Source organism: Pituophis catenifer, unplaced genomic scaffold (genome assembly GCF_029215685.1).
Source record: "Pituophis catenifer annectens isolate HBS135680 unplaced genomic scaffold, rPitCat1.0.hap2 SCAF_6, whole genome shotgun sequence".
In the NCBI taxonomy this organism is placed as follows: domain Eukaryota; kingdom Metazoa; phylum Chordata; class Lepidosauria; order Squamata; family Colubridae; genus Pituophis; species Pituophis catenifer.
The window spans coordinates 26,929,592-26,942,654 of record NW_027256886.1 but is presented as its reverse complement, the minus strand read 5'-3'; the positions used below and the strand labels follow the sequence as shown (position 1 = coordinate 26,942,654).

Sequence of the window (13,063 nt, the reverse complement as noted above, 5' to 3'; positions counted from 1 at the left end):
GGTCAGAACCTGCTGAATACCACCTCTGTGTTAAAGGATGATTGTTAATGTTTGAAAAATTAAACACTTTAAAGCTTTTTTTAAACAAAAAAATTCCCCATCTGCTGTTGGTTTATATGTGTGCGTGCATGTATTATGTATTTAAAAAAAAACCAGACACATTAAAAACTTATTTTAAATTTTTATTTACCTCAAAATATACGCACTTTAGCACCTCAGATTTGATTTCATCATCTTTTTTCAAGTGAAACTTTTAAATTACAAACAGTAGGCACAGCAGAAATATTTAAAATTGTTCCCTTAAAAAATAAAGGCAAGTCAAAAACCTGATTTATTTATTTATTTATTTATTTATTTATATTTATTTATTTATTTTTAAGAACAACTTCAGCTTTTTGGTATCCTGATACAACATTCAAGTAGGTTTTTTTTTTTTATTTAAGAGTGAAGAATTTGGTTTCTGAGGTTACTTGGTATTCTAAAGTTTTCTTAAAATGAGGGCTTTTATTGTCAAGGCTGGAATTTGTGCAAGAAGTTTGTTTAGAAAAGCTCAGGCCAATCAAAGAGCAAAGATACTGTCAAGTCAAGACTTTCTTTTCCCTTTTAAGGCACTTTACGTCTGTGAATAAACCAGGCACAATTTTTGGGCAAATGCTTTGCCTTTATCTATAATCAACTTGATCCTAAAAACAATATGAATAATTATCCAATTTTTTTTCTTTTAAAAAATCAAGACATGCAGCTTGCTATTTAGATAATTACCAAATGGAAAATCCATATTAACACTTTTACAGAGTGACCATATCAAGGACTTTCCACTTCTTTAAAACAGGAAGACAAGTAAATTATTTTAATTTTATTATATTTGCATTTCAAGGCTCAAAGCAGATGTTTTATAAGTACTGTTTTTTGTTGTCTGTTTGTTTCCTTGAAAACCTTAGGCCAAAATAAAGCAGCTGTCTAGAAGAAGCTTCTTTTGTCACTGTCATCTGGGAGAAAAATTATAAATAAAAGTTTGTTGTATGTTGTCTCTGAATGGCCAGGAAAATAAAATTAAGGGTCAATAAAAGATACTGCAATATATCTTGTTCCTTTCAAAATTGGAAGTCCTTCGTGTAAATGAGTAAGTCTTCCTGGATGCATGAAACTCCATCCTTTTCTAGGTGATTCAATTGAACAGTTGTATCTAATAAATTTACATCCACCTCCCTGTAAGAAATAAGTCAGAAATATCATCTTAAGTCTTTATGTAACCCCACAGAAGTCAATAAAAACAAGCTCCTCTCCAAGTAAAATGTTTTGAATGAGATAACAATGATTGACATTACCATCCCATTCTCAAAGTATATTATTCTGGAGCAGTTGTAAATTTGGTTGAAAGGTACCATTACCATTATATACCATTATATACCATGTACTTTACAACACTCTGCACGATTTACAATGTCAGTACTCTAACTTTCCATATTTGCATTTTCCTTGCATTAAAATGAAATGATGCATACAGATTTTATACAGTATTGTTATTTTCTTGACTTACAACTCCCACCACTACCCCATACAAACTAGTTGAAACCCAGTTTTGAAAAGAGATTAACTATAATACACTGCATTTCAACATACATAAGCGAGATCTTACAGTTTATATCCAATATACTGGGTGACTCAAGAGTCAGTCATTAGCAATCACTTTATCTTCCTGTAGAAATAAAATGAGGAAATACCCCCTTTTGACCACCAAAAGAAAGCAGTTGCAAACACCAGAATGAATGGCTAACAGTTTTCACTTGAGATATACACCTGATACTGATAAGCTAAAGGTAAAAAGGGACTGTGACAGTGGTGGGTTGCTACCAGTTTGCCCCGGATCGGGTGGCAGTGGGAGGCTCTGCACATCTGCCTGGATGTCTCTGCGCATGCACAGAAGCATCATGTGCAAGTGTGAGCACAAGCGTATCCGCGAGTAAACTGGTAGCAAACGAAATTGAAACCCACTACTGACTGTGAGTGAAACAGTCCACTTGGCCATAACTAACAGAATAACTTAGTTGGAAGGGACTTGTAGATCATCTAGCCCAACCCCCTGCTCAAACAGGAGACCTTATACCATTTCTAACATGGTTGTCTAATCTTTTCTTGAAAGTCTCCAGTGATGAAACCCCCACAACTTCCGAATGCAATCTGTTCTATTAGTTGACTGTTCTCACTGTCAGAAAATGTCTCCTTATTTCTAGATTGAATCTCTCCTTGATCAGTTTCCATACATTGTTCCTTGTCTGGCCTTCAGGTGCTTTTGGGGAGTTTTAACTATTTATTTCCTAACGTGGCACTTCAAGAAAATCAGGCCCTGTCAGCAGTACTGTTTTCATAATGGCATGTTATATTAAACTTAATATAATTACATGGTTGAATATTCAGTCTCTGTCCTTTAGTGTTTTTCAAAAGCCTAGTCCAGAACCAGCTTTTCTGATTGTTGGATCAGTTTCTTATGTTTTTTTTTTAATTTGATTTATATGCCGGCCTTCTCCGGTGACTCAGGGCAGCTTACAATGCATTAAGCAATAGCCTTCATACTTTTGTATATTTATACAAAGTCAGCTTATTACCCACTATCCGGGTCTTCATTTTACCTACCTTAGAAAGGATGGAAGGCTGAGTCAACCTTGAGCCTTCCAGCAGATGTCCTACAAATATTTGTGTGGACATGAGTTAGAAGTTGAAAAAACAGCATCAGTTCCTTAGATGCAAGCTAAAACTTACTTGGAAATCTTCTCCTACTTTGTTAAGGGCAATGTTGATGGTAAATGTAGATGAGTCATGGTGAGGTCTTAGAGAGCGCTGTCTTTCAGTAGTATATTTCACAACAAAATTCAACAAGGCGTGACCCTGGAAAACAAAATACGTGAAGAATTTAAAAGGCATGCTGTAACTTGTCATGAGGGGATTAATCAGCTTTGGATGCTCCAAGACTGGAGGTTTTTAAGAAGAGACAACCATTTGTCTGAAACAGTTTAGGGTTTTCTGCTTGAGCAGGGGATTGGACTACAAGTCTTCCAAGGTTCCTTCTAACTCTGTTATTCTGTTAATTGAGCAGTCACATCCACACACCCACAGAAACATTGGTTATGGGTGTGATTATTGCTCCTTTGGATGATATGTTCTAGTTTACTTATCTCCTTGAATTGCACTTCCCAGCTGCTTTTGTTTTTCTTTTTACTGCAAATGCTACAGGTTAGTATCTGTTATATTATTATTACAACTAAGAATGTTGCTATTATTATGAATAATAAGTATTATCTGTAAGTAATATTATTATTCATATTCAGATGGCTCAGTGCATAATATCTGGGTCCTCCTGGATGAATAACTTCTGTTCAATGAGCATGTGGCAGTCATGGTTGGGGAGCTTTTGCTCAACTTCATGTTGTGCACCAATTAAACTCCTTCCTGGATCAAGAGGCCTTTCTTTCTGTCACACATGCCGTGGTTATTTCCAATATGGACTCCTGCAATGCACGCTACATGAGGCTACCCTTGAAGCATATCCAGAAGCTGCAACTGGTACAGAATACAACTATGTGATTAGTTTTAGGTGTCCCTAAAATTGCACACATAACACCTCTGTTCCATGAGCTGTATAGGCTGCCAGTTTGCTTCTAACTCCAATTCAAGATATTGGTTATTACTGTTAAAGCCCTTCATGACATAGGACCAAGTTACATGAGTAACTGTTTTGCCTCTATTTCATCAACCTTTCATTCCCAGACAAGCAGGGAGGGTACGTTGCGTACCCGGTCAGTTAAAGAATTTTGATTAATAGAGGTTAGGACTGGGGGACTGCCAGAGGACTGGAAAAGAGCTGATGTAGTTCCCATATTCAAAAAAGGGGGGAAAAATAGATCCAGGAAACTACCGACCCATCAGTCTGACCTCAATATCAGGGAAGATTCTGGAAAAGATAATCAAGCAACAAATCAGGAAACACCTAGAAGCAAACAAAGTAATAACCAATAGCCAACATGGGTTTGTCAAAAACAGATCATGCCAGACTAATTTTATTGCATTCTTTGACAAAGTGACAAAACAAGTGGACCAGAGAAATGCTGTTGATATAATTTACTTGGACTTCAGTAAGGCATTGACAAAGTAGACCATAACCTGCTACTTGATAAAATAGAAAAATGTGGGTTAGACAGCAACACCACCAGATGGATTCGTAACTGTCTGACCAACCACACTCAAAATGTAGTGCTCAATGGAATTGCATCTACATGGAGGGAGGTATGCAGTGGGGTAGCCCAGGGCTCTGTTTTAGGTCCAGTACTCTTCAACATATTCATCAATAATTTGGATGAGGGGATAGATGGGGAACTCATCAAATTTGCAGATGACACCAAGCTAGCAAGAATAGCCAACATTCCGGAAGATAGGCTTAAAATACAAAAGGATCTTGACAGATTTGAACATTGGATGCTATCTAACAAAATGAAATTCAATGGTGAAAAAAGTAAGGTTCTACATTTAGGCAAGAAAAACAAAATGCACAGGTATAGTGCATTTGATACTTCGCTCAATAGTAGTAACTGTGAGAGGGATCTTGGAGTCCTAGTGGACAACCATTTAACTATGAGCCAGCAATGTGCTGCAGCTGCCCAAAAAGCCAACACAGTTCTAGGCTGCATAAGCAGAGGGATAGAATCAAGATCACCTGAAGTGTTACTGCCACTTTATAATGCCTTGGTAAGGCCACACTTGGAATACTGCATCCAGTTTTGGTCATCATGATGTAAAAAAGATGTTAAGACTCTAGAAAGAGTGCAGAGAAAAGCAACAAAGATGGTTAGGGGACTGGAGGCTAAAACATATGAAGAACGGTTGCAGGAACTGGGTATGTCTAGTCTGATAAAAAGAAGGACTAGGGGTGACATGATAGCAGTGTTCCGATATCTTAGGGGCTGCCACAAAGAAGAGAGAGTCAAGTTATTCTCCAAAGCACCTGAGGGTAGAACAAGAAGCAATGGGTGGAAACTAATCAAGGAGAGAAGCAATTTAGAATTAAGGAGAAATTTCCTGACAGTTAGAACAATTAATCAGTGGAACAACTTGCCTCCTAAAATTGTAAATGCTCCAACACTAGAAATTTTTAAGAAGAGATTAGATAACCATTTGTCTGAAGTGGTGTTGGGTTTCCTGCCTAAGCAGGGGGTTGGACTAGAAGACCTCCAAGATCTCTCCCAACTCTGTTATTCTATTCTATAGTAAGAGAGACTGTTCCTTACCCTTTGGAACATATTGCCCCAAAGGTGCAGTGTCCTTCATTCTTCTTTTTCCAGAAGAGTGCCAAGACCTGCCTCTCTAAATTATATGGTAAACTAAGAATGGCATGCAATCCTCAGGGTCGTTGCTGGCTTCGGGATGCTACCTTCACCTTTTTGAAATTTTGTAGTTCTTAATTTTTAACACTTTTTAACTTTATTTTTAATATTTTTAATAATATTTCTTTCTATGTTTTTTTATTTATAAGCTACCCAGAATTACTTAAAAGAGGTGGACAGAGCAGAAATAAGATGGAGTAAATAAATACATAATGAATGAATGAATGAATGAATGAATGAATGAATGAATGAATGAATGAATGAATGAATAGAGGAATGAATAAATAAATCTTCAACAACACAGGATTATTGTTTGGTTTATTTACCTATTAAGGACAATTTCTTAATATATTATCATTATTTAGCTTGTGCTTTAGAACATGAATTATTTGATTTTTGCAGAAGAAAAGGATGGATAAATACAGAAGCAACCTGAGTAGGATTCAAAGTCATTGCAGTTCTGTCTCATTTGTATCCACATATGCTTCCAATAACAGAGATAGACTGGGCAAAGGGCAAGAGGCAGGGGTGAAATTCAGCAGGTTCTGACAGGTTCTGGAGAACCGGTAGCGGAAATTTTGAGTAGTTCAGAGAACCGGCAAATATCACCTCTGGCTGGCCCCAGAGTGGGGTGGGAATGGGGATTTTGCAGTATCCTTCACCTGCCACGCCCACCAAGCCACGCCCACAGAACCGGTAGTAAAAATTTTGGATTTCACCATTGGCAACAGGCCCAGTGATACCACACTTTGCATATTTGGAGTCCAAACCCTCAGAATAATTGAATAAGATACAAATAAATTTTCCTTAAATATCAGCCATAAATTATTAATAAATTCGTTCAAGCTTTAACATATGAAAAATTAAGAGTTAAACTATGTTCTACTCAATTACGTTACAAAATTTAACTTGCCTTTGTGTAGTAGCCAGCAAATACTTTTAGGGTGACAGGTGCTATGAATTCTCTGATAAAATGCAACCATACATTTTCCAGGCCAATTTGCCTCATGTGAATGTCATCTGTTGGAACGTTTTCATAGCCTCCAGAAATGCGGCTATCCTAAAACAAAATGTAATGTAGCATATTTTATATGAAATGTTTCACCCCTTATATTACTACAGCTATAAATAAAGGAACACGGATATTTGTAATTATTAATTCTTAACTTACTCCAATATCTAGAAACAAAATACTATTTTATATATAGTATAAGGGTCTATAGAACATAGCTCAGTTTATACAACCAAATGGCAGTTGCTTTTTATATCAGTTTTATGGTGTAATCTACAATAGAGAAAGCAAAACAATTTTCCATTCAACTTGTTGATAGTTAATACATTTACTTTTATTGTAAATCAGCAAGAGAGATTCATAGCCAGTATAACAACCTCAATACATTCAGTTCTAAATAAACCTTTATAGTTAAACTGTCAACTGCTTAAAGAGTTTTTAGATTATGAATCATCCATTTAATAAACACACTAACTTCCTTTAAAGGAAGTATTTCTTCTTTATTAACTTTTATATTATACTCCTGTGGGTTGCTATAAGAGTTTAGTATGAATTTTATGAAAATGTAATCCGAATCGAGCTAAACCCTTACATGATTATACAATAAGTGGCACAGAATCAAAATGTCTCACAGTATTGTCTACAGAGAGTATAAAACCTTAAAGAGAAGAAAAGAGAAGTTTTTCAGCCAGAGATTAAACTTGATGCAAAACTCAATGCACAACTACTGCTAAAATAGTTATGAATTATACTTATATATTCATGAATAACTCTTAAGTTTACAATTAAAATTGCAGCCCACCTTAAAACATTGATCCTGCTCAATATCACAGACTTTTCCATTTTTTCTCTGGCTTTTGTTTATGGGCTTTAGCAGTGAACCAAGTGGCTAAAACTGGGTATCAAAACCCAATAGGATCTCTCCTAACCTCATCACTAACCACAATCTGTCTTAGCTATCACTTAACTTGATTTTATTTACCTTATATCAGCATTATGAATTTTAAAGCTGCTATTAAAACTAAAAATAAGTTCTAAAAGTGTCCATGAAACGATTCTTACATGATGTTTTCCACCAGACCACTGTCCAAAGTGTTCCATTTCCTCTACTAATTCATTGCAGGCTGTTTCAGAAAATACGGGGAACCAAAACACATCTGGGCAGGGCTACAGGTTAGAAATAAAATGCACATACATTACAATGGATAAGCATTTGACACTGTATGCATTATTTGACAAGGTAGCCACTCATATTTTTTTCGCCATATTTGATTAGTACAGAAGGGATTTATTGTTTACAATTTTCTACCAGCTCTCTCCTACGATTGGAAAGTATATGTCATTTCTTGTCTTATAGTTGGTGGATTTAATAAAATAGTTCTACATAGGTAATAGTATATAATGAACTAGACCAGCTATACAATTGGTCTTATGTGAAATGTATAATTATCTGGAAGGAAAGACCATTTCAGTGGTGGCTTGGGTCTGCTTGCATGAAGTAGTTTCCTCTCACATGCCCACAAATATGTAGCCTTTCTGGCCAATTTATGTTTGAGCAAGAGACGTTTTCCTTCTCAAGAGCCTAAATTAAGTCTATGAGACCAGCAGTTACAATAATCTGCACCAGATTGAATCATTCCGAAATGTGACCCTGGTGACTCTACATTTGAGCTGTGTAAATGTTTGGAAAGAGATTATTCACAACATATGGGAATCCATATGAAACAGGGGTCTCTGAAACACTAAAGCTGCTGTATCTTTTCCTGGGTTCATGCAACTTTTTGTACATATCCATATGCAAGTACAGACATAGCCACTTCACTTTTTATGCATGCTTTGAAAGGAGGGATTTTTATACACTCCCCTCCCAAAGCTGACTAAAAATGCTTCCAGGATGTGTGATTTTCACGCACATTACACATTAACTGCAGTGTTCACTGAAATTACTCTGCCTGAAATATCTTCAGGGCTGACTGGAACTGGCTCTAGGGTGGGTAGCTTCAGCCAGCACTTCTCTGACTTGCTGCAGCTTTTTCTTAAGTTGCCTAGCATGGAAACACATTAGTTGGTGCTGCCCCTTCTTCTGCAAGAAAAGTCCTGTAGGGGGAAAGCTGACAATGAGTGTGGATCAGTCCAAAGCAACAAGGCTGCTTATTAGTTAGAAACAAAGGGGGCAGAACATGGGTGCTTCTTAATTAGAAGCAACAGGGTCATGAAATTTTGCAGGGTAGTTTTGAAGAAGTCCTTAGCTCAATGTTTGCTTATTTGTTGCCAAAACAAAGCTCCCCTTCAAAGCGTGTATAGTCCTACTGTGTTAGAAAACAACAACAACACATCTTATATAAGCTCACAGGATGACATTTTTCTAGTCTTAGGGTCAGATTGTGTTGTGAAGAGTCATACTGTTTGTTAACGGTAAACTGAACAGTAACATAACTGTGGAGTCCTTGGTGCTCTCTTAGTTTAGTTGCAGAATAAACAGTAGCAGAAATGTGATTTCTGCTTTATTTTGGAATGAGAAGGAAGATAGGTAACATATACATTAAGTTTCCTAAATTCAGACCAACTATACTTTTGTAACTATAGCACATGACAAAATGTTTCCATTTGGTTTGCCTGAAACACCACAAGACTCTCTGCATTTACAGTACAAACTTATGTACAAATACAGACTCCCGTATAACATATGTAATTCACATGTGGTTGCATTTTCAACAAACCAAAGCATGCCAGGGAATGAATTGCTGTTCTTGACCCCTTTTCTCTCATCAGATGTCACCACACAGAAACATTTTTCTTATCACTCTCCAGGGAGAGAGATTGGATGGGGCTTGATATTATGGGATTTAGAAGGCCAGTTTTGGGAAATGGAAACAATTATGAATTAAAGACATCCCTTTTCAAAAAGTTTTCTAAGAACCGGAAGAAAAACCACATAACAATGATTATACAAAAATGTCAACAGGATATTCTTTAAGCATCAGTAAATTAATAATATCAACTCCATTTTAAACATCTAGAACAGCAGTACTCTTAATCATGCATTAAAAATTACATTGTAATACTTTCATTGAGGAGAATTTCTAATTACCTGTTCTACTATACTTTCAGTAAAAATTTTTGAATAGTTGGGATTGATGTAACTTTCCTTCCAATCCTGCAAAATAAAGTTTTTTGGGGGGAAAGGATAATACATGAATTATTTTTAATGTTTTTCAATGCTCAAAACATCAGATTTCAAATTTTCACACAGAATATGGATGTGTATGATATACACAAAAGATGATTTCACACACACACACGTCTGAAAATTATTTCAATTCATAATTCAATACATACCACAGGATTTTCAAAGATCTGCCAGAGGTCATTGTTGTAGTGAGAAGTATTGTAGTTAGCAGTTGAAACAAGTCTCCCAAATTCATGTCTGTTAGTGAGGTACATAAATATTCCCTATTATTAGGGAGCAGGAAAAAATATATTAGTGATTATATATAATAATTTAAAATGTTGAAAAAACTGTCAGCTACATATGGATCAAGGTCACTGAAATCAGTGGGACCCAAACTATAATTTAACTTATCAGTGTTCACAAGATTACTTTATATTTTTCTTTTTGTTCGCTCTTTTGCTTGTTCAAGACTTGCTAACCAAAGGGCTGCACCTTAGCGTCTTTAAATCAACACAGCTTATTTGATGGGAATCAAATGGGTTAACACTGTAAATTGACTGTACTTAGGAAGTGTGAAAGAACAGATTCTAACATATATACAACCTATTCAGTTCTCTCTCACACATGTAGCATGTATTTGCAGTGAAAAGCAATAATAGTTTTTTGTACCCTTCTGTTACAAAAATACACCACACCACTGTCCAGTTTTATGTTCCATTACTTTTGATGGGAAGCATTACATAGAACTGGAGAAATGCAGTGGTAACACATGCTTCTAACACAGGTGTATTTAAAAGTATGAGAGTATGTGTCATGGAAAATGAAAAAAATAATAATACTACAAGCGTTCTTTGTTATTATAGCACAAAAGAGCCGAATTTATATCACAAGATTCAGGAAGAAACCTGGTATGGAAGAACAGGTTTTCAGGATCAAAACTGGACAAGAATAATTGTGTAATTCAACATAAACAACAACAATAGTGAATAACACTCAGATATAACTTTAAAAAACTCTTAAACTAGATTTTTCCTGATACCTACTTGAATTTTATTTTGAATTATTTATTGTGCATACATTCATGTTAATTTTAAAAGTTAACATCTTGTCACTCTATGGGCTGAAGAATCAGTCTCAGACAATATGGTATGGTTTAATATTCATTAACTGAGGGACAAATTAAGCATTTCAAACAGCAGATAAAAGTGATATAAAAATTATTAGCCTCAATGAAAAATTATCCAAAATCCCATTGAATTTTATAACTGAAATTGCACTGTAATGGAGTATAATAACCTACATCTGCTGTTACTAGAATAAACTTTACTGTACATACAGAATTGAGTACACTATTAGGAATATTTTTAGAATTGTATGCATTAAAACAAGTTTATAAGGAATGATATGAAACAAAAACTAGGAAAAACTGATTGAATTTAAAATTGAAAGTAATTTATATAATTTAGATAAAAGGGAGTTTTACATATATTTTAAACCGAATGGACATGAAAATCCACTTTTGGCAACAAGACTATAAATATGTAGACATTTTAATAGAGTTTCATAAAAATACAAATCATATCAAACAAAAATGATTTGCATATTTTTGTAGTTTTAGATACTTAGTGCAATAATAAAGTTTCCAAGAGCATTTTAAAGGCAAAACATTCAAAAAGATATTTACTTGTGTGTTCTATAAATAGTATCCTAAGTTCAGTGGTGTTCTGGTAAATATTTAAGAAATAAGTCTGCTGACTCTATTTTCCATGTTACACTGTGTTGCTAACAGATTGCTAGGCATCCTGGCTCAGCTTTGCTTTCTACCAGTTTACAGAATTCCAGAAAAGTTAACAATTAGTTCTTGTGAGCAGAGCAAGCCAGCTCTGAAACATGACTGTCTAAGAAATCTTATAGCATCTCTCAATAAGAACTAACGAGGGCTGATGGGAAATGTAAGCAGTTTACAACCTAATGCTGGAAGATACAGCACTAATACGTGGCATCACCACCACCATATCACCACTTTATTAGTATCAGAAAGGAAGCATCAGGACATGCCTAAAAAACTAGCCGATATATCACTATGTAAACTATAGTAATAACTGCTTCCTTTCCACCAGTTAGTTCTGTTGATTGTTTAGATCTGTTAACCACACTGTATCTGTTAACCACACTGTTTGGCAGCCTATAGCTCTAGAATGCCAAGTGTCTTTCAATTTCCCTTTCTGTAAGCTATATTTCTTGATTACAGCCCCTAACCCATTTTTAATAACCATACAGTGTCTGTCTTAAATTTAACACGCAGAGGGGAAAAAAGTCTTCTCCAACATTTAGTAACCCTTTAAAAATTCAGTGAGCTCTCCATGTGGATAATCTATCCTTGTCCTACACTCAACTTAGTTTTTAAAAATCAACATGATTAAGTAAACCTCCTGCTTTAATACCTTTCACTGCTTTACATGATATAGACTGAGTTTGTAAAAACTGTAGATGTGGGCCAAAAAGCTGAAGACTTTTTTTTCTTAAAAAGGATATCAATTGTATTGAAATAAATGATTAAAAATGTGAAACCTTTGGGGGGCTGAGCATATGGAAGGTCTCCACAGAAGGGGAGTCTTTTTCCCTCTGTATGGTCTAAAATGAAGGAGGAGAAGCAGCACATCAGTTGACCTTTCGTTGCTCTCTTTCACATTGTTAGAGCTGTATTAGGATTTCCACTGCCATGTTAGATAAACAACATTCTTTAATCAAAAGCTGGTAAAGGATTGTTACAAACAACATGCAGCTTCAAGCAAAGCTACTCATGTATGCGTTAAAAGCTTGATCTGTCAGCTCTTTATGTACTGCAATTAAAAGAAAAAATGTGCTGAGCCACAGAACAAGAGTGTTTTGTTCTTTTTTTCATGAATCATGAAATGGAGTTAGATTTAATGAACATGAGCACATGGCAAGCATAGACTGTTGCAAACAAGATGATATTGACCGGGGTATGCTGTACAATGAGTATGAATAAAATAAAATTATGCCTTGTTAAAGAAGGGAAGAAACTTTAATACTTGCCAGCTTTTCTTGTTCAATTCAGCAAAATTATTTTTCAATGCTATATTGCCTGGGAATAGCTGTCATATGTTTCTGCTCTGGAACTAATGTAAATATCGGTACAAATTACAGATTTACAGTTGTATTCCAGTGATGTTCATATGTGATCTTAAAATATTACGACCCATTCAATACTATTAACAGTATTACTGCTTTTGTTTGACAAAATTTAATCAGCTTTACAATCATAAAACTAATGGCAATTCTATAATGCAACACTGGGACATTAGTACAATCCAATATTGTACTAATATGTATATAATGTATAGCACTGGGGGTATTTTTTTTAGCTAATAATAATTTCAATTTATAAAATGGCAAATAACTATATCTATAATTATACCACATGGAGTGGATTTTTGATTCATTATGTTAAAAAATAATTTTGCATCCAAAACTGGGCAG

General features: G+C 35.2%; 1 protein-coding gene across 1 annotated transcript in view; it reads right to left on the bottom strand.

The window, feature by feature from the left end:
• Positions 1-347: 347 nt before the first annotated feature.
• PLOD2 (procollagen-lysine,2-oxoglutarate 5-dioxygenase 2) overlaps positions 348-13,063 on the bottom strand; it is a 65,204-nt gene continuing 52,488 nt past the window's right edge. Inside the window, exons 14-20 of the mRNA XM_070946370.1 lie at positions 12,131-12,193; positions 9,727-9,840; positions 9,479-9,544; positions 7,450-7,554; positions 6,289-6,435; positions 2,761-2,886; positions 348-1,209 (exon numbers count right to left, since the gene is read on the bottom strand). Coding sequence (XP_070802471.1) covers positions 1,054-1,209; positions 2,761-2,886; positions 6,289-6,435; positions 7,450-7,554; positions 9,479-9,544; positions 9,727-9,840; positions 12,131-12,193 — 777 coding nt within the window. The 3' untranslated portion in view covers positions 348-1,053. The remainder of the gene's footprint in view (positions 1,210-2,760; positions 2,887-6,288; positions 6,436-7,449; positions 7,555-9,478; positions 9,545-9,726; positions 9,841-12,130; positions 12,194-13,063) is intronic.